Raw genomic sequence first — 27996 nt, 5'->3', positions numbered from 1 at the left:
TACCAAAACATCGAAAAGTGCTCGTCGTGAGAGTCTTCTATTGCATAGCAATCCCGTTTTAAGATAAGGCAATAACTGTCAGCAGTCAAATGAGTACATAAAAGCTTGAACTGCCAGCGAAAATAGTATAAAATCACTATGTTGCTTGTGCACTTCAGACACTATGATACAAATTATGGTTTACTTGAAACCAAAACAGTATTGAATTTGACGTGTTTGGCCATTTTAAGAGTCATAGGCTTTAACCAAAACAGACTTCCCATATAAGAATTGCATGAGCACATTCGAGTGTAAAAGGAGGTGCCATAGACAACTCATTCAAGTGTCGTGATTCTGCCCACACCCATCAGAAGAACTCAAAACCCATCAGAAGAACTCAAAATCCAAGTAGTGCCCATTATTAGAAGGCATGCCTGTGCCTGTGCCTGTGCCTGTGCCTGCACCCTCTGCTTTCTTATCTTCAAGAGTAGCTTTTTCTCCAAGCATGCCTGAGGTACCACTAGGGGTTGCTTTCAGTAATGATTCTATCTCAAAGGGCTTCGGGATCTCTGGAGGAGTTGTGCAGCGTATTAGCGCCCAGTTGACGCCTTCAAAAAAGGGATGTTGCTTGATCTCTGTGGCACCTCTCTTGAAACCTAGCCTATGGTGGGGTTCCTTCACGAGCAGGCCACGGATCAAATCCCTAGCCCCAAAGTTCACCGTGGGCACCTCCGGGAATCTGAGTGGTTGTCCAACCACATTAAACAAAGTGGCCCGATTTCCTGGTCCTTTAAAGGGAGTCTTTCCAAATAGGAGCTCATACAGAAAAATGCCAAAGGTCCACCAGTCAACAGCACTCCCATGCCCTTCTCCTTTGATTATTTCCGGGGCAAGGTACTCATGAGTACCAACAAAAGACATGGACTTGGCACCGGTCGGCTCAGCTATGAGCTCCGGCAATGGTGTGACCTGATTCCCCACTTCATTCTTTGGTTTCCTGTTCTTTTTTGACTTAGACTTGGACCCAAAGAATTTTGGCACAATGCACGAAGGCTGTACACAGACCGGTTGTACACAAGAGGGCTCCACGCAAGAAGGTTGTATACAATATGCTGATATTCTCTTTGATGGATCAAAGTCAGATGATGACCACTTGACCAGAGTCGGGCTAACCACACACCTTAACGACAGGTCGAAGTCTGAAAGCATGATGTGCCCATCGTCTCTCACAAGCACATTCTCTGGCTTCAAATCTCTATACACAATTCCCAGCATGTGAAGATACTCCAAACCCATCAGGACCTCGGCTGCATAAAATCTGCAAAAAAACAAAAAGAACTAAGCATCATCTGACATCAACAGCACTATTGTTTTATCCATGAAAATTACATAAAAGAGAGTCCTTGAGAGGAACACAAAGGCAGCTCTCAGTGTCAAAATTCGGTTCGAAGATGCAAATACAAAAAAAAACATGAATCTTTTGCAAGCCTGCTTTTCTAGAAGGCTGCTTCAATGCTACAACTGCTGCTCTTATTTGGAAAGGGGGAGGACACCCCATTATCTAAAGGGCTGCCCCCCTTGCTAGCTGGTCGGCTGCAGCTGATCTGCCAGCAGTCAGCCTGCTACTCCAGCCTGACCAGCCAGTGCACCCGTCATCCACAGCCTGCCCACCTGAACTCGTCCAGAGAGTACCACCACTCTTGGCCCTCGTTTGCCCTAATCTGACCGCTGCCTGGTTAGCACAAGTCAGAGAAGTTTCCAGCCTTGTGTAAACCTGTACCAGCCCTCCTTTGCAGCACGAATGTTTCTTTGAGGCAGACCATTGTTTGCAGCAAGACCACAGAAATGTTTGATTTCTAGCTCAAGCTATGGTCTTGCTTATACTCCCATCTGTGGCACAGATCTCCTGCCAAAGTGTGTCCAGACAGTATCCTTGCTCAAATCAGAATGCAGTAACACAGGATGAAAGCAGGGTTCCCAAACCTCAGCCAGAGGCTGCCAGACCTGTTGAAATCCCTGGGCATGATTGCATACTGCTAGCAGCCCACTACCTATTTTACATATGAGCTGCTCCAGGCAAAGTACACAACTGCTGCATGGGCAGGCATGGCAGAAACAGGTCATCCAAGACCTCGTCTGGCAGCCCTGCCGGACTTGGAGCTCAAGCTTCAAGGTTGGTCAGCTTCATCTTTGGTGAAAAACCTTCTTGGGCATCTAATGTAATTGACTGTCATGTGCACAGAGTGTATCTAGCGTGTGCAACACGCACACAAGACTAGCTTCGAGGCTTGGGGTAGCTTGGAGCTAGGCAGGCTAATTGGCAAGCTGTGGCCTAGGGATGGACTGACGGGCGGGCGCCCAAGTGGTGACGCCCTAACAGACGGGCATCCAAGTGTGGACGCCCGGTGACCAGCCAAGAGCCTATAAAAGGGTGGCCAAGGTTAGTCAGTTAGTCAGAGTCTCGCGAGTGTTTGGGAGAGCTCTGCGGTCAGGAGCTTGGATCTAGTGCAGACGTGCACCTGCTTCATGCAGCTGAGGACGGCAGCAGTCTCGAGGCCCACGAGGGTAGCTCCATGGCAGTATGGGACGTCATGGAGTAGAGATTGGTCAATGCATCTTGCTAGTTAGCTCAGCTTGTGGCTCAGTGGGGACAGCCAAGTCTTGTGGGTTTTGCCCACGGCTGTTATGGTTGGGTGGTGAGTCAGGCCTGCATCCCCTTCACGTTTTATGGCTTTGTTTTGCAGGTTTCAAGTCTCGTTTCAGGATTGCTCTACGAGGAGACCCATGGGGTTTTGACAGTGGTATCAGAGCATGCCTCGAAGAGCGTGCAAGTTAGTAGGTAGAGAAGAAAGAGGTCTGAGTTCGAGATGATTGCTGTTTTTTTTTCCAGATTTCAGTGTGTTTTTTTAATTATTTATTTAATTTGCATCCCCAGAACCCGAGTTGGGTGGTGGACATGAAAGGGGTCGACTTGGACAGCTTGTGAAGAAGAGAGATCGTCGGCTATGTGAATCAGCAAGACAGAGCTTGTCGGCTGTGTGAATCAGCAAGGTAGAGAGAGAGAGCTTGTCGACTGTCAACTGTGCGTGAGAAACAGGTGGCCAAGTATGTCGGCGAACGGCATGCAGTTGGGCGGCCGCTGTTGTTCGCAGGTGATGGCGAAGACATTCGCTGCAATCAACAAGTGGCTAGTACACCGTTTTTTTTTCAGCCCACGTTTTTTTTTTAGCCCTCTGCGTTTGCTTTCCATTTTTTCTAAGAACCTTACGTTTTTTGAAAAACAATGTAGCAAAAAAACAAAAAAGCATGCAGCGTGGGTTTTAAAAAACGAAGGTAGTGTTTTTTTTTTCAAACACGACTAGGGTGGTTTTTTTTAGTGTGGCTTTTCACAGTTTATGTGTGGCTTTTACAAAAGCCATTCCGTGAGGTTTTTTTTTTTTTTTACAAAAAGCCACAAAACAAAAACAAAAAAGCTTTGGGGGCTTATAAAAAACGCCTAGTGTGAGCTTCTAGCAGCACATCTCCTGGAGTTCTCTTGCACTATCTCTTGCTTGTAGACAGGCTTTTCTCTCACTTGCCTAAGACGCCGATGGCCATCTTTTCGAAGATTTCGTGACTAAATCTGATTTTCGGGAGTTTACAGTTACTTTCGAGGCTTCTTTTATGGAGCATCAAGCACAGGTTGACGCGCACATGCAGACTTTGCAAAATTCCATCTCTTTATTGACCACTACCCTGTCCACTCTCTCGGGTATGGATACCTTGGTGTCTGCTTTAGGCCCCAACATTACTCCGGAGCAGTTTGGAGGCGAGCAAAAGCAACGTACCACGGAGATTGTGGACACGTGGCTTACATAAGTGACACGTTCACTTCTAGTTTCATCCCTATGCGATGACAAAAAGATTCAGTTGGCAGCAAGTTTCCTCTTGGGCAAGGCTTTGCTCTGGTGGAAAGAACTCAAACCTAAACCAACAACCTGGGCGCAGTTTGAAGAAGTCTTCAAGAAAGAGTTCCTCAAGGAGGATGACTACGACATAGTTGCTCAGTTTGCCAGTTTGACAATGACCTCGCAGATTCTCACTCACTTATGAGGTCTACCTCCAGAAATTTAGAGACTTGCAGATGAAAGCTACGAAGATGGATTCTACTACTCTTTTGGGTTTCTTCGTAGTAGGCTTACCCGACTCGTACCATTTATAGGTCAAGAATAACAAGTGCAAAACTTTGGACAAAACCATTCACTCTACGCGTATTTATGATGATACGATGGTCTCTTCCAAAACCAAGCCCGTAACCGAGCAAGGGAACAAGCACAAAAGCAAGTTCTCCGCGCCGATGACTAGTACAAGAAGGAAAGTCTTCGGACCAACCTTCGAAGAATTCTAACTCGACTCCAACGAAGAAAAACCGTCTCCTTAAGGCTTTGAAGCTCAAGGAGAGACGTTGTTTCATCTACAAAGAAAAAGGACACATGCTTTGTCGTTCACCGAGATTTCCACTGGCTTATTTCAGTCATTGAGAGGGCTTTGCAGGCCTGATAGTTATTTTGGTCCATATTGGTGTTGGGGTAAAGGCATTATGCCCACCCTTATAGTGTGTACAAGCCCATAAGTTATAGGACATAGTACACTTAGTACTTTTAATGTACTAAGTGCACTATGTGTACTAGTGCACTATGTGTACTAGTGCAATATACATGTGTGATAGGGGAGTCACACACTCACATCTTGATGAGTTGACTTATCCCCACAACTCTCTCTCTCTCTCCCTTGCTTCTCTGTGCATGTCTCCCACATGAATCTCTAACCCTAATTAGATCTCCCATTCAACTGGTATCAGAGCCTGCATGTACTGTACGGACTTGCGTGCTGCATCAGAACTGGTCGCCTGTGTGTGCTGCGTGGGCAGAAACTCTTGTAGGTGCTAAAGCACATGTGAAGCTGCCCTGTAACCCTGTCGTAGGCAGTGTGACAATCCAAAAGGCGTAAAGCCACTAGGCAGGCGAGCGAAGAAGAAGGTGGCGGGCGTTGAATCGGGCGCCGTGCTGGAGCTTTCGCGTACAACCGGAGGAGTCGGGCGCCGTGCGTCGCCGACTCGTTAGTATTCGAATTTTTTTTTCACGTACGCTTCGTACGCTACGCTCCACGTCACCTTCTCCTTTACAACAAATTCGAGCGCGTTGAGGCGCCGGGTGGTGGTCCGCGTGACTAGGCGAGGAGGAGACGAGGGCTGCCCAGCAGCAGCCACGCTGCCCAACCAGGCAGCGCAGAGGGCTGCCCAGCCATCCGTCCAACTAGCAGCACAGCGCTGTCCAGCCAGCGCACAGCTCACAGCCAGACAAGCGCCCAGCTCAACAGCATTCAGCAGCATCAGACGTGCCCCCGCCCTTTCTCCTGCAACAACTGAAATTTAGCCTGCAGATCAGAGAAATTCAAAAAATTAAGAGGTATTTGATTTCAATTTTGGGAATTTCTTATCAATTCAATCAATTGAGCACGTACAGGTGCCGAATTGCTCAATTTCTGAGCAAAATTGGCAAAATTGGGTGACATTGGTCACAATCAGGATCAATTTGCAGGAAATTGGTTGTCAAAATTTGGGGCTTTTGATGTATTTGTGCAATTGGGCATTCATACATGCTGTATGATGTGAGAAATCGCACATTCGGGCAAAATTGCAGCAAATTGCAGTGCAAATCAAGGGGCTTTTGTGCCGATTAAGTTGATTTGCATGCAGGCACTCGCAGTTGATGCTTTGGGCAATGTGTTGATGCCTTACAAGCACTCAATGTGCCTGTAAATCAAGGGGCTTTCATGTATTTGATGTATATGTGGCCAGGGGGAAGCACCGTGAAGACTTTGGATGCCTTCATGTGCGTCAATGTACCATGTATGATCAGCAATTGATCTTAAATCAAGGGGCTTTTCAAGATTTTATGCTTGTTGAGCTTGGCAAAGCAGCAGGCAAGACATTTATGCCTTGAATCCTCAGAAATCAGCTTGCAGTCAAGGGACTTTTGCCCAATTTCTGTTCGGAACTGTTGTATGCAGTGTTCGAGACTGTAAAAGTCTGATTTTCACTCATTTGGACAGCCAGGAGAGCATTTATTGCTACTGTAGCTGCTGGTACAGATTTGGCACAGCTTTGTGCAAGTTTTGGCATGGCTGTACACTGATTTGAGTGAGGAAAAGGTTCATTTTCAGCTGCTGTACTTGTCGGTACAGGTTTGGTACATCATTGGTGAGCACTTAGTACTGCTGTACAGTACTTTGGAAGGGGAACAGAGCACATTTAAGGTGCTGTCCTAAATCTGCAGCAACCAGATTTTGCTGATTTCATCACATACAGTGGGAGTAGAGTTGCATTTGTGCTTCCGCAGTGGGAGATAAAGCTTGGGAGAACAACTGTGAGCACTTTGTGTGCTTTTGGTGCAGTGTTTGCACATTTTGCAGGGAGTCAGGCATTGACAGGTTGCATATTGCTATGGCAACCACAGGTGAGAGCTCTTCATTGCTTCACATCAAGAAGCTTGAAGGCTCACATAACTATGATATTTGGCAAACCCAGTGCTATAATGTGTTGCTCCAGAAGAAGCAGCAAAAGCCTATCAAAGAAAGGGGTGTAATGCCCGCTTCTCTTACTGCTAAAGAGTGGCACTTGTTGGTGTAATAGTTTTAATTCTAACCTTTCATTTTATAAGGTTGTAAGTTCACATTCACTTAAAAGTGGGCACCCACATATGGGCCATGGTGGGGAGCCACACTTAACCCTTTAAGTGTGTGGGGGTGGGTGCATGGCCACCTACCCACACCACACCATGAAGCTGGCCGCCCCCATGCAAACGTGGGGAGCCGGCCAGCTGTGGTCGTTTAACTCCTCTCCAATACCTACAAAGAGACGACCACCCTTTTGCTCTCCGCCCAGATGATTGTGCGCCTCCTCCTCCTCAAGCTACGCCACCTCCACCTCCACAAGCAAACGGCGGCTGCTGCTCCTCCCTTGCAAGCGGCTGTTTTCTCCAACAGGCGGCTGTACCACTTTTCCATCGGCGGCTGCCCCTCCTCCCATACAGGCGGCTGTACCTCCTCTGCTGGCGGCTGTGCCTTCTGCAGGTGGCTGCGCCTATTCTCCAGCAAGCTGCCCTCTACACTGCAGGTGGCGCAGGCTGCAGCCAGGCATCTCCTATCCATCAGGCGGCTGCACCTCCTTCAGGCGACTGCGCCTCTCTCCCACTCGCATCCTCAGGCGGCTGCGCCTGTCTACTGCAGGCGGTTGTGCCTCCTCCCCACGGGCGGCTGCAGTCGGATGTCTCTTGCCCATACCGCCAGCTGCGCCACCCTACAGGCGACTTCTGCACTCTCTAGGTGGCAGCGCCTCCCATAGCAAGCTACGCCTCCTCATCCTCTCCATAGGCAGCTACGCCGCCGCCTCCTCCACAGCAGGGAGCTGTGTCCCGCCCAGCAGGCGGCTGTGCTCCTTTGCAGGCGGTTGCGCCTACCTTCCATAGGCGGCATCTCCCTCCTCCTAGGTGGCTACACCTTCTACACAGGCATCTCCTCCTCCTGGATACTGCGCCCTAGTGTCCACCTCTAGTAGCTGCACACAGACACCTCGGGTATCTGTCTTCCATTTGCGAGCTACAAGTAAGTGAATTCAGATTTAAGTAAAGAACTTTGTTGTAAATCTGACAAAGGATTCTCTCTACCGCTAACACCCGTTCAGTGCTGGGTAGTCCAAGCTTTTGGAGAACCACGGTCCGAAGGTGACGAGATCGGGAGAGCCAGGCGTTAGTACGGGAGCGCCTGTTTGTGCGTGGTCCTGGAACACCAGTGGGGCACTCTCCACGGATTCCAATGAAGGCACAGGACCGTAGAGACTGGACCACTCAAGTGATCACTCTCCTTCGAACATCTACTTCGAGCCTCTTGTTTGGTACTGTATTCATCTCAGTTGTACATGGACATCATCTGGTTCATTGAACCCATGGAGCATTGTATTTGTTAAATACTCCCAATAATATATCATATATTGAGAGGGGGGTCGGCCCATTCCGGCCCCAGTGCTGGTGTCCATCTATCAACATGTCATTTCATTTCAATTTTTCAGTTGTTATTAAGTTGTCCATTTCAAATTGTGATACTAAGTTGTGCTATTACGCGTGTGGGTGTCCAACGGAGTCCTGTGTATTGGACACCCCGCTTCTAGCACACTTAACACAACGGACAGCCAAGGCAACCCTTTGGAAGTGCCTAATTCGAGGGGCCCATCAAGTGCCTCACGTGGTTCTGATGCTCTACAAGGAAGGCACAAGCCCCTTGAGAGGGTAAATGATAGTGATTCAAAGAGACAACTGTCTCGAGGAAAGACAGTCATGCAAGAAGAAGAGCCAGATGCAATGAGGGCTGAATCGGAGCATATGAGAAACTTTTGCAGGCACAAGAGCAAGAGCTGAAATTTTTGCATGAAGATCCCCATGTGCAAAGTGCCATTGAAGCAAGGAAAGCCGATGCAATGGTAGATGTGACTTTTGAGTCCATGGCACGGGAAGTGGGCAAGAAGCCAAGGGAGTTGGCACTTTCCTATCTCCTCCGCAAAGGTGACATCAAAGAGGGGGAAGATGGAGAGCTGAAATTCAGAAATCCACCTCGCTTGAAGCATGGAGATCCGGCATCTCAAAGGTTGAGGTCATTTATGCAAAAGGAAGAGGTGACAGTCACCTCTCGTCATGCATCTTCTCCACAAAGCACAAAGCCTGACAGATATATGTATGCTAGTGCTCATGGAGGGCATGATGGTCACATGCATTCAAGACATGTATCCCATGGTAGGGGTGACAGGTCTACCACTAGAAGAGCTTTGCCTTCTGAGTTGTCTCAGGGAGAGACATTGCCTTAAGCAGAAAAGTCACATGCATCTGATTCTCAAGTTCGTGGAGCACATGCCACTGTGCTTCATGAAACTTCCAAGATGGCCCATGAAGCCCATGCAGATAGGGCTGCCCCGTTGAATAAAGGGAAAAAAAAAAGAGAGGACCATGAGCCTCATGCCAGAAAGCTCAAGGAATTTAAAGCAGGTGACAAGTCTGTTAAGTTTGATGTTTTTCATGGAGAGCATGATGCTTCCAAAGTGTTAGCATTTATGGCACAGTTTGACATTGCTTTTAGCGATGAGGACTTCACTGAGAAGTCTAAAGTACGCCATGCTAGCATGTTTTTGAAAGGGACCGCTGCTCATTGGTGGATCACTGAAAAGATCACCAAGGACCCCATTTGCACCTGGAAGGAGTTTTAAGGACAGATCCTATGCTCAGTTTTTGCCACCAATGACATTGCTTTTAGCGATGAGGACTTCACTGTGTCTAAAGTACGCCATGCTAGCATGTTTTTGAAAGGGACCGCTGCTCATTGGTGGATCACTGAAAAGATCACCAAGGACCCCATTTGCACCTGGAAGGAGTTTTAAGGACAGATCCTATGCTCAGTTTTTGCCACCAAATGCGGAGCAAACTCTCACCCAAAAGTGGGATAGACTTGAGCAAAGAGATAATGAAAATGTGCAACAGTATGTCAACAAGTTTTGGAAAGTGTTGCTTGAGGTAACTCCTTTTATGCAAATCACTGAGAATGAAAGAAAGAGGAAGTTTCGCTCCGGATTGCAACCAGCTTATCATTCGGGCATTGAATTAAACCCGAAACGTACTTTGCAACAGCTCACAGCCTCTGCTCTTACTACGGAACAATTGGTGCTCAAAATTAAGCAAGATCAAGGCGGTTCAAAGGGGAAAGACAAGGCTGTCCCAAATCTGCAAAATGGTGGACAGCCACCTAAAAAGAACTTCCGGGAGACCCACAAGGGAGGTAAAGCTGAAAATACCTCATCTAAAGATCAGGGCCCAAAGAAGAACAAATTTGGCTTGACCCGGAGCAAAGAGAGCAATATGCCAAGGAGGGAAAATGTTTTTCTTGTGGCAGCAAAAAGCACATGTTTCGACAATGCCCTGACCGCAAACCTAAGCACGAGGACAAGCAGACCAAGGCTAATGTACATGCAGTTCCCGATGTGCAGGGAAACACAAAACATGATGCAAAAGAGCGGATGGTATGCAAGGCTTGGGGTCAAATCAAGGATCAGCCCGCCTTATTCATGTTTGATGACTGTGCAACCGATAACTTCATCTCTATACAAACAGCAGCTGCCTTGGGTGTTGAGGTTGAGAACATGGGACCTCAGATTGAAGCCGAAGCGGCCTTTGTTGGTAAAGAGGTGCACGTTACCCCATTGATAGGAAAGTTGCACATATATATCCAGGGCTACCTTGATAATGAACATTTCTTAGTTGCACCACTAAATGGATGTGATGTATTGTTGGGCAAGCCATGGCATCATAGGCTTGAGCCCCGCAAAGAGTACAAGACCAACATGATTTCTTTTATGCATAAAGGCCGCATGCATTTCATTGATGCTGGCAAAGAAGGGGATTCCATCCCACTTGTATCTCACATCCAAATTAATAAAGCAATGAAAAAGAGTCTTTCTGCGTACTTGGTTTTTGTTCATGATAGCATTATACCAAGTCATCAAAATGTGGATGCTATGACTTATGATAGGCTGAATTTTCTTCATGCATTCAACGACTGTTTTGCTGATGCACTGCCAGGTGAATTACCTCCCCAAAGGCCCGAGGATCATCGCATAGATCTTGTGCCAGGTAGTTTCCCACCTAACAAACCCGCATACCGTGTGAGTGCCGCACAACAAGAAGAGATCATGAAGCACGTAAATGAGCTTTTAGAGAAAGGTTTGGTTCAGCCTAGTTCCTCACCTTATTGCTCTCCTGTACTTCTTGTCCAAAAGAAAGACGGGTCATTCCGCATGTGTGTGGACTATAGAGCTTTAAACAAGCTTACCATCAAGAACAGATTCCCAATTCCGCGTATTGATGACATTTTGGATAAGCTTGATGGTTCGGCTTGTTTCAGCCAACTTTGATTTGAAGAGCGGTTATCACCAAATACGAGTGGTGCCACAAGATGTCCATAAAACTGCATTCAGGATAGCCTTTGGATTATATGAATTTTGGTGATGCCCTTTGATCTCACCAATGCTCCTGCTACGTTTAATCGTATGATGGATAGAATATTCCGATCCCATCGCAAATTCACAGGAGTATTCTTTGATGATATCTTGGTTTTCTCCAAGAATGAGCAGGAACATAAAACTCATTTGGCCACAGTGTTCGAAGAGTTGCGGAAGCATAGACTTTTCATTAATGCCAAGAAAAGTGAGTTCTTCCTTTCAGAGATACATTATCTGGGTCACATTGTATCCAAGGATGGAGTAACAATGGATCGTGCAAAGATAGAGACCATTCGGAATTGGCTAGAATTGCAAAATGTACATCAAGTACGAGTTTTCTGGGATTATGTTCATATTATAGGCGTTTCATAAGGCATTTTGCTATGATAGCCACCCCTCTACATGATCTCACAAAGAAGAAAACCACTTTCAAATGGACTTCAAAAGAACAGGATGCTTTCTTGTGGCTCAAGCATGCTATCATATGTGGACCCGTATTGATTGTTCCTGACTTGCAAAGATCATTCGTAGTAGAATGTGATGCTTGTGGCGATTGTATAGGGACTGTCCTAAATCAAGAAGGGCATGCAGTTGCATACGAGAGCCGTCGTTTGCATGATGCTGAGCTTCATATGGATATCTATGAGAAGGAGCTCTTGGCTGTAATTCATGCCTTAAAGATATGGAAACATTATCTTCTTGGGGCTGAATTTGTAGTCAAGACAGATCATCAAAGCTTGAGATACTTTCTATCTCAAACAAAGCTTTCGGAGAAGCAGATGAGAATGGCAAACTTTCTTTCCATGTTTCATTTTCAGATTGTGCATACTCCGGGAAAGAAAAATGTGGTGGCAGATACATTATCCAGGAGGCCTTTTGTGGCTGCAGTCTCAGTGGCCTCTCATGGGGACTTATCTACTATGCGAGATTTGTATCATTTGGATGCTGATTTTTGCCATATATGGACTGATTTGATGGCTGGTCATTCACATGCCTCTTATATTATCAATGAGGGTTATCTTATGAAGGATAACTGCCTATGTGCCGTGAAGGATTTGCGTCCAAAGGTTATGGAGGAATGTCACGCTCCACCTTATGCTGGTCATAGAGGTATCATGCCCACTACACGCATGATTGAGAGAGATTTCTTTTGGCCAAGCATGCGTAAAGACATTGAGACTTATGTACGTGCATGTATTACTTGCCAAAAGGTGAAATTTGACAGGCAAAAACCTCCAGGTTTGCTTCAGCCATTGCCTATTCCCTCGCAACCTTGGGAAAGTATTACTATGGATTTCATTATGGACTTGCCTAGATCCCAGCATGGGAATGATGCTATTTGGACCATTGTGTACAGGTTTAGCAAGCAAGCTCATTTCTTGCTCGTCAAGAAAACTATTAAAGTTGATCATATGGTAAAGCTTTTTCTTGCTAATATTTTCAAGCATCATGGCATGCCTAAATCCATTGTTGGGGATAGAGATCCAAGGACTACCAGCCTCTTTTGGAGAGCTTTATTTGATAACATGGGTACTAAACTTGAGTTTTCGTCAGCTTATCATCCCCAAACGGATGGCCAAAGTGAAGCTGCTAATTCAGCCGTGTTGGATTTGTTGAAGTGTTATGTGGCAGATCAAAAGACTGCATGGGAGAAGTATCTTCCACTTGTTGAGTTTGCCTACAACAATACGATCCATACCTCCACGGGAAAGGCTCCGTTTGAGATTATTTATGGCAGAGTGGTATTGCCACCCATCCTTCGTACAAAGGATGAGATTTTTGCAGCTGATGAATATGTTCGTGACTTGGATGTGGCCTTTGCCCAAGTACGGACAGCCGTTGCAAGGTCACAAGATAAGCATAAAATGGCTGCTTACAAGCATAGAAGGGACATGCAAGTGAAAGAAGGTGATTGGGTTTTGCTGAAATTTGAGAAGGCTAGGCTTCGGAAGAGGCCAGGACGAGAAGGATCATATCCTAAGCTTTCTCCTCGCTATTATGGACCCTTCAAGGTGATTCAAAAGATCAATGAAGTGTCATACAGGCTTGCTTTACCTAGTCGTTGGAAGATTCACAATGCATTTCATGTGAGTCTTTTTCGGAAATATGTGGAGCCAGATCCTGACGAACCTGTCACAGAAGATCCGCCAGAGATTGATAAGCTTGAGGAGATTCTCCAGCCAGAACAGATTGTCTTTCACAAGGAGCGCAGGAAAGCTTTCCAGGAGATACCTTGTGAAGTTCAAAAATTATTTGCCTATTGATGCAAAGTGGGTAAATGAGGATTATTTTGTTGACTACCCACAGTTGTTGCAGGCATATCTTGAGGCTTTTCAGTTGAGGACAACTCTTTAGATGCCCGGGGGGATGTCACCAATTGGCCGACCATTTGGTCCATCTCCAATTTTGTGTCTCGTTCACTTGAGGCCAGGCTGATGTCTCATGTGAAGGGGCCAGTATTTTTGCTTAACATGGACGGGAGCCAGACTGGTGCCACCCGTGTGTTAGCAGGATGGTGTCGTATGGACGAGAGCCAGACTGGTGCCACCCGTGTATGACATGGACTGTGTTCTATCCATGGGATTGTCACGCCATGGAAGAGCCAGTATTTGTGCCATGTCTTACCTATGGGAGTGTCACTCCATAGGGAGGCTCATGCCTGGAACTGTGTTTTACCTATGGGACTGTCACTCCATAGGAAGACCAGGATTTATGTTTTCTGTCGTGCCATTTTGACAGATGTTTTGTACTTGTTCCATGAACGAGAGATATGTCCATGATACTATTTGCACATGCACTCATGTTTTGCATGTTTAAAACTGTTTTCGCATGACTTGTATTCTTGTGTTTGCCTGCTTGACGTGCCACTTACTGAGCGGGGACGCCTGCCAGTGAGTCATGAAGTTTGCTCTGTCTTCTGTGACGAGTTTTGTTGCGTGTGAACAGGTGGTAAGTGTATTGCACTTGTTGGTGTAATAGTTTTAATTCTAACCTTTCATTTTATAAGGTTGTAAGTTTACATTCACTTAAAAGTGGGCACCCCACATATGGGACATGGTGGGGAGCCACGCTTAACCCTTTAAGTGTGTGGGGGTGGGTGCATGGCCACCTACCCACACCACACCATGAAGCTGGCCGCCCCCATGCAAACGTGGGGAGCCGGCCAGTTGTGGTCATTTAACTCCTCTCCAACACCTACAAAGAGGCGACCACCCTTATGCTCTCCGCCCAGATGATTGTGCGCCGCCTCCTTCTCAAGCTACGCCACCTCCACCTCCACAAGCAAACGGCGGCTGCTCCTCCTCCCTTGCAAGCGGTTGTTTTCTCCAGGCAGCACGCGGTTGTACCACTTTTCCATCGGCGGCTGCCCCTCCTCCCATACAGGCGGCTGTACCTCCTCTGCTACCGGCTGCGCCTTCTGCACGTGGCTGCGCCTGTTCTCCAGCAAGCTCCCCTCTACACTCAAGTGGCGCAGGCTGCAGCCAGGCGTCTCCTATCCATCAGGCGGCTGCACCTCCTTCAGGCGATTGCGCCTCTCTCCCACTCGCATCCACAGGTGGCTGTGCCTGTCTACTGTGCAGGCGGTTGTGCCTCCTCCCCACGGGCGGCTGCAATTGGATGTCTCTTGCCCATACCGGCAGCTGCGCCACCCTACAAGTGGCTGCAGCGGGCGACTTCTGCACTCTCTAGGTGGCAGCGCCTCCCACAGCAAGCTGCGCCTCCTCATCCTCTCCATAGGCGGCTAAGCCGCCGCCTCCTAGGCAGCGTCTCCCTCCTCCTAGGTGGCTACACCTTCTACACAGGCAGCTCCTCCTCCTCCTCCTCGACAAGCTGCTACGCCCTAGTAGCTGCACACAGACACCTCGGGTATCTGTCTTCCATTTGCTAGCTACAAGTAAGTGAATTCAGATTTAAGTAAAGAACTTTGTTGTAAATCTGATAAAGGATTCTCTCTACCGCTAACACCCGTTAGGTACCGGGTAGTCCAAGCTTTTGGAGAACCACGGTCCGAAGGTGCCGAGATCGGGAGAGCCAAGCGTTAGTACGGGAGCACCTGTTTGTGCGTGGTCCCGGAACACCAGTGGGGCACTCTCCGCGGATTCCAATGAAGGCACAGGACCGTAGAGACTGGACCACTCAAGTGATCGCTCTCCTTCGAACATCTACTTCGAGCCTCTTGTTTGGTACTGTATTCATCTCAGTTGTACATGGACATCATCTGGTTCATTGAACCCATGGAGCATTGTATTTGTTAAATACTCCCAATAATATATCATATATTGAGGGGGGGGTTGGCCCGTTCCGGCCCCAGTGCTGGTGTCCATCTATCAACATTTCATTTCATTTCAATTTTTCAGTTGTTATTAAGTTGTCCATTTCAAATTGTGATACTAAGTTGTGCTATTACGCATGTGGGTGTCCAACGGAGTCTATTCCCACTTGACGGGATCGGTTTCACTCGAGCTTGCCGTAAAGTTGGGCATCAAACCAGAGGAGATGGGTGTGTTGCATGAGGCTACTTTGGCTTGTCCTGGACATTCGGTTGAGGTTACACACCGATCATTGGGAAACTGCGTCTCAGTGTGCAGACTTACACAGACAGAGAGGATAATTTCTTCATAATGCCTTTGGAGGGTTGTGATGTTTTGTTGGGTATGCCTTGGTGCCATAAGGTTAAAGCGGTAGTAGATACTTTCAACAGGAAAATCTCTCACTAATAAGAATAAGGAACACACTCTTGATGTAAAGCTTAAAGGGGAATCTATTCCTGTTGTATCAACCTCAGCCATTTCTCGTTTAATATAGAAACATCTTTCTGTTTACTTAGTGTTTGTTAAAGAGAATCAAGATACCACAGATTCTAACCTACCTGAGTTGGATAAGGAAAGATTGGACTTTCTCAAAAGTTTTCAAGATTGTTTTTCATAGGCTTTGCCAGGGGAATTGCCACCTGCTAGGCCTGAGGATCATGGGATTGATTTGATTCCTGGAAGTTCACCACCGAATAAGCCACCCTATAGGGTGAGTGCAGCTCAACAAGAAGAGATTATGAGCCAAGTGCGTGATCTGTTGGACAAAGGGTTGATTCAGCCAAGCTCTTCACCCTATTGTTCACCAATGCTTTTGGTACAAAAGAAAGATAATTCTTGGCAGATGGGCATTGATTACAGGGCACTGAATAAGATTACCATCAAGAACAGATTCCCTATACCTCGAATCGATGATATTTTGGATCGGTTATAGGAAGCAGCTTACTTCAGTCGCATTGATCTGAACAGTGGATATCATCAAATTCGCATCAGGCCAGAAGATGTGCACAAGACACCTTTCAAGACAACTTTTGGACTTTATGAGTTTTTGGTCATGCCTTTTGGTCTTACGAATGCTCCAGGATGATGGATCGGATTTTTCGACCCCACTGTGCTTGTCGGCACCTTCTTTGATGATATGATTGTATTTTCTCATTCAGAGAAGAAGGATCGGGAGCATTTGACCAAAGTCTTTGAGGAACTCAGAAAGCATAGGTTGGTTGTCAATGGAAAGAAGAGTGGATTCTTCATGCAGGAGATTCACTTTCTTGGGCACAGAGTGTCTAAGGATGGCATCAAGATGGATCCAGCAAAAATTGAAGCAATAAAGAATTGGCCGGATTTACAAACTATTCATGATGTGAGAAGTTTCTTAGGACTTTGTTCATATTAAAGGAGGTTTATCCGATTCTTTGCAAAAATTGCTTCACCTTTACATCACCTGACCAAAAAGGATATAAAATTCCGATGGATAGAAAAGGAAGTGGAAGCTTTCAACAAGCTTAAGGAAAAGCTAACCACTGGTCCAGTTTTGGCTTTACCGGATCTTCATAAACCTTTTGTGGTACAGTGTGATACATGCAGGAATAGCATTGGAGCTGTTCTTATGCTGCAGGATGGACATGTTATTGCTTATTAGAGTAGAACTTTGTCACCAGCAGAAAGGAATCTACAAGTATATGAGAAGGAGCTTCTTGCGATTATTCATGCTCTTTCTACTTGGAAGCATTACCTTCTTGGGGCTGATTTCATTGTTCAGAGTGATCACCAGACTCTTCGCTATTTCCTTACCCAAACGAAGCTTTCAAAGAAGCATATGAGATGGGCAAACTTTTTGTCCATGTTTCACTTTCAGATTGTTCATGTGGATGGTAAAAAGAATGTGGTAGCAGATGCCTTGTCTAGGAGACCACATGTGGTTGCCGTCTCCATTATCTTTCATCATGAACTTGATGATATGCGAGAACAGTATGCTCGTGACTCAGATTTTGAGCAGATTTTTGATCGTTTGACTGAAGGGGAGCGAGTTGATCATTATTCTCTCAAGGAAGGATTTTTGATAATGCATGACAAACTATGTGTCACATCTCAATTGAGGCAGAAGGTGTTGACAGAATGCCATGCTCCGCCTTATGCAGGACATCGTGGTATTGAGGCTACATTGAAAGCTTTGGAGGTATTCTTTTATTGGCTTACTATGCGTAGGGATGTTGTTCGTGATTGTATCATTTGTCAGAAGGTGAAGTATGACCGTCAAAAGACATCTGGGTTACTTCATCCTTTGCCTATTCCACATAGGAGAGTATTGCTATGGATTTTATCTTTGATCTTCCTAGGACAAAGAGTGGGAATGATGGCATCTAGACTATCGTGGATCGTTTCAGCAAGCAGGCTCATTTCATTTCAGTCAGGAAGAAGATTAATGCAGAGCAAATGGTGAGGATAATTTTGACGAATATCTTCAAATACCATGGGATGCCCACATCTATTCAGTGACCGAGATCCTCGAATGACGAGTTTATTTTGGAGAGCATTGTTCGAGAACATGAAGACTTCGTTGAAGTTCTCATCGTCTTTTCATCCACAAACAGATGGGCAATCGGAAATTGCCAACTCAGTTGTATTGGATCTTCTAAAGAGTTATGTTTCGGATCATAAGGAACAGTGGGAAAAGTATCTTCCTTTGGTGGAGTTTGCTTACAACAACACCATTCACACTTCGACAACAGGTAAGACACCTTTCAAGATTGTGGAAGCGGGAAAAAAGTACCTCCGATCCTGCATACAAAAGATAAGATCTTCGAGGCAGATCGTTTTGTGGAGAATATGGATGAGGCTTACAAGAAGGTCAAGGTGGCTCTTCAAAGGACTCAAGAGAAACAGAGGAAAGCAGCAAACCTTCACCGTCAATCATTGGTTTTTGATTTGGGTGATTGGGTCCTTTTGAGATTTGAGAAGGCTAGACTCAGGAAAATGAAGGGTAAACAGAGCTTATATCCTAAATTGAGTATGCGGTACAATGGGCCTTTTCAGGTGATTGAGAAGATGAGTGATGTTTCCTATCGTCTTCAGTTACCGGATCATTGGAAGATTCATAATGCATTCCATGTGAGTCTTCTTAGACCTTCCAGAGGTGCGGTGCCTACAAATCAGGTTGATGAGCCGCAACCAGAGGTGGAAGAACTTGATGAGATTCTTGTTGGGTGTTGGACTCACACACTCACACACACAAACCTGTACATTAGGGTTAGGTGCAGGGTAGAGAAGCTCACACAAAGAAATGAGAGAGAGAGAGAGAGAGAGAGCCAAAAGTGTGGTATCCACAAAATGCAAGTCAACCCTTGCATGTGTGCCACATCCATATAATATAGAAGTACAAAATATTATATGTTAGAGTGTCCTTTCACACTTGATGTCCAAAGGGAAAAACCACATGGGAAAAAGTGCCCTTGGTTAAGCCCTGTTCACACATAGCACTACCATAAGTGAGCATATGCCTACAAATCCCCCCTGTAGTGGAAGTGTGAACCTGTACAAGGTAGCAGATCACTCTCTGTATGAGAGTAAGCCCAAAGCTTTGCGGAAAGCTTCAAACTTTTCTCGAGGTAAAGCCTTTGTGAATAGATCTGCAACATTATCCTGTGTAGGGCAATAAGATAAACTGATCTCCCCTGCATGTAGCCTCTCTCTGACATAGTGATAATGAATCTCTATGTGCTTGGTACGTGCATGAAATACTGGATTTCGTGCCACGGCCATAGCACTCTGGCTATCAGTGAGAATGGTGGTGGGTGTCTGCTGACACTCACGAAGATCACCCAATAGTCTCCTCAACCATACACAATCTACTGTAGCTGTAAAGACTGCCCTGTACTCAGCCTCACAAGTAGATGTAGCAACAGTGGGTTGCTTTTTACTCAACCAAGATATGCATGAGCTGCCAAGAAAAAAACTAGGAGCAAAAGTCTCTTCATAATCTATTCCCTTTTTCTGGGAGTAGCCTTTAGCCACAAGTCTTGCTTTGTACCTGTCAATAGTACCATCAGACTTTCTTTTGACTTTGTACACCCACTTTGTGCCAATTACATGCTTGCCTTTAGGCAATTCCACAAGATCCCATGTATTGTTCTTCATGATAGAAGAAATTTCAGCTTGCATAGCTTGCAACCAATGCTCATTCTCATGTGCTTCTTCATAAGAACAAGGCTCTTCTGAATCAAAGAGACCACCCATTGGGAATGCAGACTCCCCACGATGTACATTCAAAGCATGGCTGGAACTAGCCCTTGTTCTACCTGTGAGTGGAGCTGCAAGTTTGCTTTCTTGCAAAGTTTTCAGCAACCATCTTGGCACTGACTTGGCTGTGTCTATGGCTGTTTGCTCTTCCCTGACAAAATCTTCCACTTCTTCCAAAGAAGGGGGCTGAATGGCTGGCTGGTCCACATGTTCTACATGTGGATTTTCTTGTGTAGGGGCTGGCTGATCTGAATCCCCCCTAATTGCAATGGGTAAAAGTCCATCAAACATGTCCTATAAGCCTGTATCATTGCTTTTATACAAGCTGACCATGGGCTGTTCTGAATTTTCAGCAAATACCACATCTCTACTCACAAAAATCCTTCGTGTAGTTGGATTATAAAGACGGTATCCTTTGCTTTCATTGCTGTAGCCCACAAAAATGCATTTAATTGCTTTGTCATCAAGCTTTGTTCGGAGTTGTTCTGGCACATGTGCATATGCCAAACACCCAAATGTACGCATATAATCCACTGTTGGCTTTCGGCTATACCAAGCCTCAAATGGTGTTATGGTTTTCAAAGCTTTTGTTGGACACCTATTCAACACATGAGTTGCACACATTATAGCTTCCATCCAAAATTTGTGAGGCAACTTTTGTGCTTTTACCATGCATCTTGCCATTTCCATGAGAGATCTATTTTTCCTTTCAGCTACACCATTCTGTTGCGGTGTATAAGGCACAGTACATTGGTGTTTGATGCCCTTTGGAAGCATATAATCTTTGAATGCATTTGACATGTATTCTCCACCTCTATCTGAGCGGAGTGTTTGGACTTTACATGCACACATATTTTCAACCATTGCTACAAAGTGTCGAAAGCATGTAAACACATCTGCTTTTGCTTTCAAAGGGTAAGCCCAAGCAAACCTGGAGTAGTCATCAATGAATGTGACAAAGTAAAGATGCCCCTATGGATGGTGTCCGCATTGGACCACGTACATCACTATGTATGAGCTGTAATTTACTTTCAGCTCTAACAGCTCCATCTTTGGGGAATGGTTTCCATTGCATCTTTCCCAAAATACACCCCTCACATACATGTCTTGGCGGAGACTCAAGAGGCGGCATATTATCAACCATATGATGCTTCTGCAAAAGCATCAAACTCTGAAAATTTACATGCCCAAAATGAGCATGCCATAGCTCTGCATCATGCATAGCAGGAGTGTGGGCAGCCACTGTATTTGCATCATAAGTGCGCTTGTCATAGCTGTCCAGCTTATACAAGCCTTTGTATCGTGTTTACCAAACACTTCCCGTCTTCAAATTCAACCTTTAAACCTTGGTCGTTTATGGCTGAGAAGGAGAGCAGATTTTTCTTTATCCCTGGAACATATAATACATTTTTCATACATATATTGGCACCATTGGCTGCAATAAGTATGACATTACCAATTCCCTTTACTGGATATGTGGTATGATCTGCACATGATACAGTGCGACCTTTTGAAGCATAAACCAAGTGCTGAAATACATCTTTGCATGAAGTGATGTGGCTCGAAGCACCACTATCAAAATACCATGATGCATTCTGTCTGCCAGATGCAATGCAAGACATATCAGTGTCTGAAGCACCTGGTGTGTCACTAGTGCATGTGACCAAAAAAGTGTACTCTTCCTGGATTACATTAGCTGATTGCTGTGCTTTGTCATCCGAAGAGTCTGCTACTGCATTGCCTGCTTCTTTCTTTTTCTCTTTTGCATCCTGTGCAAATGTATGCCTGCAAACCAAAGCAAGTGTAAACCTGCACCGAATTGTCCAATTACACCCAATGTGTATACATACGCGACAAATCGCAGCTGTAATGCCCAATTACATGCTCCAATCAGAAAATCCCCAATTTGTATGCACTCCAATTGCGTCAATGTGCATCTAATTGGCCAATTTTCACAAAAGCCCCAAATTTCTGCAAATGAAAGAGGCTCAATTTGTCGATTTTCACCTCAATTTTGAAAACCCCCAAATTTCTGCAAATAAGAGAGGTTCAATTTGCTGATTTTGACCTCAATTTCAAAAACCCCCAAATTTCATCTGCAATTTTCCTTTCGATCTGACTTGCACAGCAGTGTCTGCAAAATCTGCATATGGCCTGTACTGGAATGGCTGCAAATTTTGTATTTGGGTTCGATTAAAAAAAATGTGTATTAGAAATACCTCATACTTGCAGAGTGTAGGCTGGGAGCACACAGTCGAGTGGCCTGCTAGGCACACGGAGGCAGCTGGACGGCAGATGGCTGTGGGCAGCCGATGGGCCAGTCGTAGGCGAGCAGCAGGCAGACGTGCAGAAGTCGTCTAGGCGTGCAGGTGTCGGGCGAGAAGCACGGCGGAAGCAGCACGGCACTGAAGGTATCGGGCCCAGCTACAGGTGTCGGGCGAGTCATCAGTCGGGTAGGCGCTTCAGACACAGGCTCCCGGCGCTGGAGTCGGACAGGGTGCGCCGACGGCCTTGCCAGCGCGGGTCTCGGAGTCAACGGGTGCCGGTCGAGTCGGAGCATAGACCGCCGACGGAGCACAGACGGTGGCCTTGGACTAGCGAGACGGGCGAGCGCGCAGGTGCTTGGAGTCGACGGTGGAGGACGGACGGCGGCTGGAGCAGAAACGTCGACGGTGGGGACGACGCTGGTCGATCGGAACGGCGAGCGCAGGGCGATGGTGACGGCGAGGTCTGAGCGACGATGACGGCGGCGACTAAGGCCGGACGGGAGCACGTGCGGATCGTTGACGGCCCAGGCCGGGCCGGGACGTAGTACGGGTGACGGAGCTCCCAAGCGCCGACGGACGGGCGAGAGGTGCAGTTGGGACGCCAGCTGGAGGAGCGGTGCCACCCGCGAGGCTGGGCAACACAGCGGCGACGGAACCTGACGGACGGAAAAACACAGGCGACGGAATTTGGCAGCCTGTGGACGGAATCTCGCAGGAATTTTTCCAGTAGCAGAATATCAGGGCCAGCTCCCAGCTCCCAGCTCTGATACCAAATGTTGGGTGTTGGACTCACACACTCACACACACAAACCTGCACATTAGGGTTAGGTGCAGGGTAGAGAAGCTCACACAAAGAAATGAGAGAGAGAGAGAGAGAGAGAGAGAGAGAGAGAGAGAGAGAGAGCCAAAAGTGTGGTATCCACAAAATGCAAGTCAACCCTTGCATGTGTGCCACATCCATATAATATAGAAGTACAAAATATTATATGTTCCTTTCACACTTGATGTCCAAGAAAAGTCAGAGGAAAAGTTTCACGTCGATATCTGGTGAAGTTTGTGAACTATTCACCTATGGATTCGAAGTGGATGGAGGAGGGTGACTTGGCAAATTCACCAAGATTCTACAACTTTACCTCGAGGCTTTTGGTTTCAAGCCTACCTTAGAAAGTGCTTCAACAGGTTCAGCTGTGGATTCTGGAGTACTACCTGTTACTCAAGAGGGGGGTGACTCCGCTCTTTTGTCACAGAGTTCACTTGGATGAGATCTGGAAGTCGCTTGGTGTTCTTATCAGCACACCCGAGATACTGAACTGACAGCAGTATATCTGCTATTTCTATGATATATGTGTACTAGTCACATGGTTTGATTCATGGATATACTAATCTCTTCAGAGAATGGGGACGCCTATTCTAGACTTTTCGTTTGATATGCATCAGTGTTTACTCATGTTCATGATGTATTCCTGATCGTGGGTCCTATGGGATGGCCATGAGCGGAGCAGGTAAAGCATCCAGGGGGACATGACTATTCACGAGGTGGATGCCCTTGATTTATGTTATTCAGATGTTCTGTTTTAGTTGGCAGAACATAGCTTTCTCGTTGCTCTTTTAGGTTCTGTTTCAGTTGGCAGATCCTTTGAATGAACAATCGAGGACGATTGCTTTGTTTTAAGAGGGGGGTATGTTACAGGACTGAGTATTTTACCTCTTTTTCTTAAGCATTGTAATTATGTTTTAAACCTGTTTAGCATTCACTAATCATGTTTACCTGTATATGGATGTGTAAGTTTGTACACGTGTGTGGATGCAGATACATGTTTGGTGTGTGTGTACATGTGTGCATGTTTTTGGTCTCTCTCTTACCTTGTTGCAGGAAACAGCAGCTAAGGCACCTTGTGATTCAGCCCAATCAGCAGCCGACACATGGCACAGCTGATGTGGCAGCTGACACGTGTAGGTACGGCTGGCTGCACAGGCTGGACTGCACGTGTGGCGCTGACACGTGGCAGCTGGCTGCTGGATAGACAGGCTGCAAGACTGCAAGCGCTGCCACTGGGTGCTGACATGGCAGGCGCTTCAGCCGTACTGCACCCAAGCACAAGAGAGAAAGAAAGAGAAGCGCCGTGCAGCAAGCGCATGGTTGCAGCGTGGCGCATGGCTAAAGCGATGGCGGCTGGCTGAAGTGATGGCGGCTGGCTGCCATGCAAGCGGACAGGTGCACAAGCAACGAAGGAAAGCAAACGCGAGGGAAAAAGCGGCGGGCAGCCCAAACGCGAAAAATAAAATCAGCGTGGGATTTCTTTTTTTCGAAAACGCTTAAGCGCCATGTATTTTTTTTATTTTTAAAAAAAAGAGAAGAGAAAAGCTATTCGATAGTTTTTGGGAAAAAGCCTTTGTAATAGATTTTTCTAAGGGGGAAAAGCATAGCTTTTTCCCCCAAACTTGTATAAATAAGGGGCCAAGGCTCTTGTATCCCGCAACACATCTTGGGTGAAAGCTAGAAGGAGATCTCCTCCTCGTGAATCAAGGAGGCATCTTCTCGGGAACTGAACAAGGGCTACACCGACCTTGAGTTATAAATAAATACCTGCGGGGGACACCACGCTTTGGGGCCAATTGGTCTTTTGTGCAGGAGCATTCTAGCTCCACTTATTTATTTTCTTCTTCTTCCAAATTTATTATTATAGGCATCTCCACATAGAGCGGCCAGCCGGAGGGGAAGTGCATCTTTCTCCACCCCTTTTGATTATTTGATCCCCGTCCTTTACATGAGGCGAGGTTGTATTTAGCCCATTGTGGCTGTTTTTCATTAACTGATAGAAGGATCTATTTCTCGGGGGAAAAAATAGAGATTTCACTTGAGGATAATGACATAGAGTAAGCAAAAAAGTGGTTGATGTCTACTATTTTCGGAATTTACGGGTATTTATCAGTATTTTATACACGTGTACACATCATTATTATGAGGGTGGGCAAGTTTATTATTGAAGGCCAGGCATTTTATTGTTTTGGGCCCGGCCTGCTCAGGCAGGACAGGAACAGCCAACAGGCGCATAGCCTAGCCGTGTGGGCTTGTGACTTGGCGAAGGGAGGTGCCAAGTTCAAACCCCGCAGGCCCTCTTGGTATTGTGGCCGTTTCAGGTGGGAAGACCAAGCCACCTCCTGGTGGGTACCAAATTGCGACTACAGAAGGGGAAACGGGGGGAAGCAGGACAGGGCGCACACAACATTGTTAGAGGCACATACTGGTAAACTTAAAGGCAGAGAGCTCTGGGGGAACACAACAAGACTACCATGAAAAGACTACGTGTCAGCATGATCAAACTTGTAGACTGACTGCTGCAAGGAATTACATGAGTAGTTTTCTAGCTACTATAAGCAGCTAGATCAGGCCATTTCTGCTGTCAATATGACTAACGCCTTGTTTCGCAACCCTATTCTAGAGTCTACAGGGTTTTACTTTTTAGCAGGTCATGCATCTCTTCCACTTGGCTCAGACACTATCACTCTCCACAAGGCTGGCATATCATTGACTTCCGGCAGGGACACTGAAGGTGCAGAATGTGCAGAGTCCACATAGCTGGCATATCAATGACTACCGGCAGGAAGAGTGCAGGTGCAAAATGTGCAAAGTCCTATTTTATGACAACGAAGGGATAACGTCCAGATCTTCTAGGCAACAAAAAAGAACAGGCAATACAAGACAAAGCAGAAAAAAACTTACATGCACTTAAACGCCATCAAAGGAAAGTGTAAACAGTAAAAGGTTCAACCTTCAGTGCAGGAAGGTAGTACATACCGAGCAGCTAGCTCAGAGAAATGCTTTCCTGGTTGTTGCTGCCTGAGAGTATGCAGATCTCCACCAGGACAGAACTCCATCACCAGGCAAGAGAATTTGTCGGTCTCAAAATGTGCATACAAAGTCGGCAAGAAGGGGTGATCTAAAGATGCCAAAATCTCCCTCTCTGTCTGAGCCCGTAAGAGCTTCTTGCGACTAGCCAGTGACCCTTTATCCATCACTTTCATAGCAAAATGGCATTTGCTGCTGCTCAGCTCTGAAAGATACACACTGCCAATATCTCCACATCCAAGCCTTTTGAGCAACCTGAAATGGCTCAACCCAAGAGTGCCATCCCGTGTGCGCACCAATTGAATAGCGTCCCACCTTGCATCGTTGGCCTTGTGGGGCTTACTGGGGGCACCAAAGATGCTACTGCTGACACTTTCATCGCTTGCCGAACTACTGATACTAACCCGACTACCGCTACTCTTCACGCTTTCCACAGCCGAGTCATCCCTACCACTGCACTTCGCTTCACTTGCATAAGTGTCACTGTTTTTTGCATCATTAGTATTGATGTTAACACTACTCTTTGGACTGATGATGCTGGGAAGTGCTCCACTTGTACTGCCTTTCTCAACAATCCTTTCCAAGGTTAAAATGTTGCTTAGATGAACAGACACCTTTTGTACAGAATCCACACTAACAGTCCTTGAGCTGTCAGCACTAGTCCCTGGAGAATCAAATGCTGCCATTGTTATGTTCTATTGTATGCCTGAAAATCCATCCGAATCTGACTGCCTCCCTTCAATAAAGCATTTTTGCCAGTTGATCATCTGCAACTACTTGATAGAGCGAGACAGAAGCTGGTCTTCTGCAGCTCAGCATAAACTTAAAGAGCTAACATACATTTCCCATGTAAAAACAGCAAGCTAGCTGCATGCAACAGAAACGAGAGCATCAACATTAGCATTAACTGGCTCGTATCATGCAAGAAGATGCTAAGCCCATCGAAATGATAAAGCAAAAGCATGCACTCCTACATATACCAAACTCTGAGCATTCACAACCATGGACCTTTCTCTCTTGTTTCTTATGATTGTACATACTCATAGTTAATGTGTAAGAATGTAGAGATGCGGGATTCATAGCCTTCTCAAGCTTTCAAAATGTTGTCGATTATGGTAAAATCTTACCTAATGATTAAACTTATGCAACATGAATATCCTGAACCATGAAAGTCCTTCAAAATCTGTAACAGGGAATATGGTGTTGGGACAACCCCTACAGATTGAAGGGCTTTTTGCAAAGAGGTGGAGAAGGTGTATGAGCGTGCGTTTGAAAAAGAGAGGTAAATCATCTTAATTAGGTATAATGAGGTATTTTAGGCACCCCTGAAGCATGGCTGTCTTTTGCTAAAAGAGACAGAAATCCAACTGTACAAGAAGGTGTCGTAGATCCAGGAGCAAAAAAGTAGATCAATGTCTGGAAAAGCAAGGGACACCTGAAGAAACTCCAAAATCTTCTCTTGATCTCTCAGGCAATTGACCTGAAATCAAACAACAAAGCACTGTATATCTTCTGCCTTTACAAACAACCCTTCTTCTTCGTCCCCCTCTTGTCAAAGAGATTGCATGGTGTAGTAAAAACCCACACAAGGAAGAATGTGAAGAAAATGGCAAAGGATCAGAGTCTGATTTGAGAAAAGGAGGACATGGTCTGATAAAAAGTGCTCTCTCTGTAGTGCGCCCGGAAGAAACCCTAACCCTCAAATGCAGAAAATTTTGAAGCGCCCACCTTTTTACTCACATAGGAAGCTTTCAAAACCCTACTAACAAAACGCACCCGATTTTTTATACAGAAGCGGGGAAGAAAGCTTTCAGACCCTACTTTACTATTGAAATGCAGCAGAATTTCAAGAGCCCACCTGCTGTTTTACACTCAAGCTTGCAGGAAAAGAGCTCGCCTTGCTTTGGAAGTCCAGTTTGTTATTCACAAAATTGCCTTCTGCGTTGTAAGGGCAATGGCAAATCAAATAAGCATTGATTTCTCCTTTTCTGCTTGTGGACGAATGATTGCGTTATTAGAAATAGCAGAAATTTTGATAAAATTATGGGACCCGAAGGACCGAAAAATGGGAGAAGGAGAATGTTGTAGTAAATCGTGAGAAAGTATGGGACTCAAATGCCAGAAATTGCATGAATTGAGATGATATGGAACGTCAAAGCTCAGTTTCCAAGCTATCATTTCCTGAACTGTACTCCAGCTCTGGCTAGCTTAACAATTGGGAAAGAACGGAGAATTGAGTTTTCGATCGTGTGTCAACGAGACAAAGGAGAAGGATAT

The 27996-nt window shown here is 46.0% G+C and overlaps 1 protein-coding gene across 2 annotated transcripts; it reads right to left on the bottom strand.

Moving 5' to 3' along the window:
* Positions 1–7: 7 nt before the first annotated feature.
* LOC147630217 (serine/threonine-protein kinase D6PK-like) lies at positions 8–27996 on the bottom strand. 2 transcript variants are annotated; one of them, XM_086811855.1, is made up of 4 exons: positions 27578–27996; positions 26847–27199; positions 25669–26586; positions 8–1297 (listed from the first exon to the last, which is right to left on the bottom strand). In XM_086811855.1, the coding sequence occupies exons 3-4, from the start codon at positions 26403–26405 to the stop codon at positions 367–369; spliced, it is 1668 nt and encodes a 555-aa protein (XP_086667981.1). In that variant the 5' UTR covers positions 26406–26586; positions 26847–27199; positions 27578–27996; the 3' UTR covers positions 8–366. The 2 variants fall into 2 exon arrangements, with proteins under 2 accessions (XP_086667981.1, XP_086667982.1); XM_086811856.1 differs by lacking the exon at positions 26847–27199 and having other exon boundaries at positions 27578–27994.

The sequence above is a fragment of the Cibotium barometz genome, chromosome 17 (assembly GCF_041138505.1).
Source record: "Cibotium barometz isolate CiBa-2024 chromosome 17, ASM4113850v1, whole genome shotgun sequence".
NCBI classification, from domain to species: Eukaryota; Viridiplantae; Streptophyta; class Polypodiopsida; order Cyatheales; family Cibotiaceae; genus Cibotium; species Cibotium barometz.
This window is presented reverse-complemented; position numbering and strand designations above follow the sequence as displayed.

Bases quoted from the DNA above. Each gene is read 5' to 3' on its own strand.
- LOC147630217 (XM_086811855.1), bottom strand. From the start codon at position 26,405: ATGGCAGCATTTGATTCTCCAGGGACTAGTGCTGACAGCTCAAGGACT. The intron at 1,298-25,668 runs GTATGTACTACC...GTTTTTTTGCAG, and splicing joins TTCTCTGAGCTAGCTGCTCG to ATTTTATGCAGCCGAGGTCC.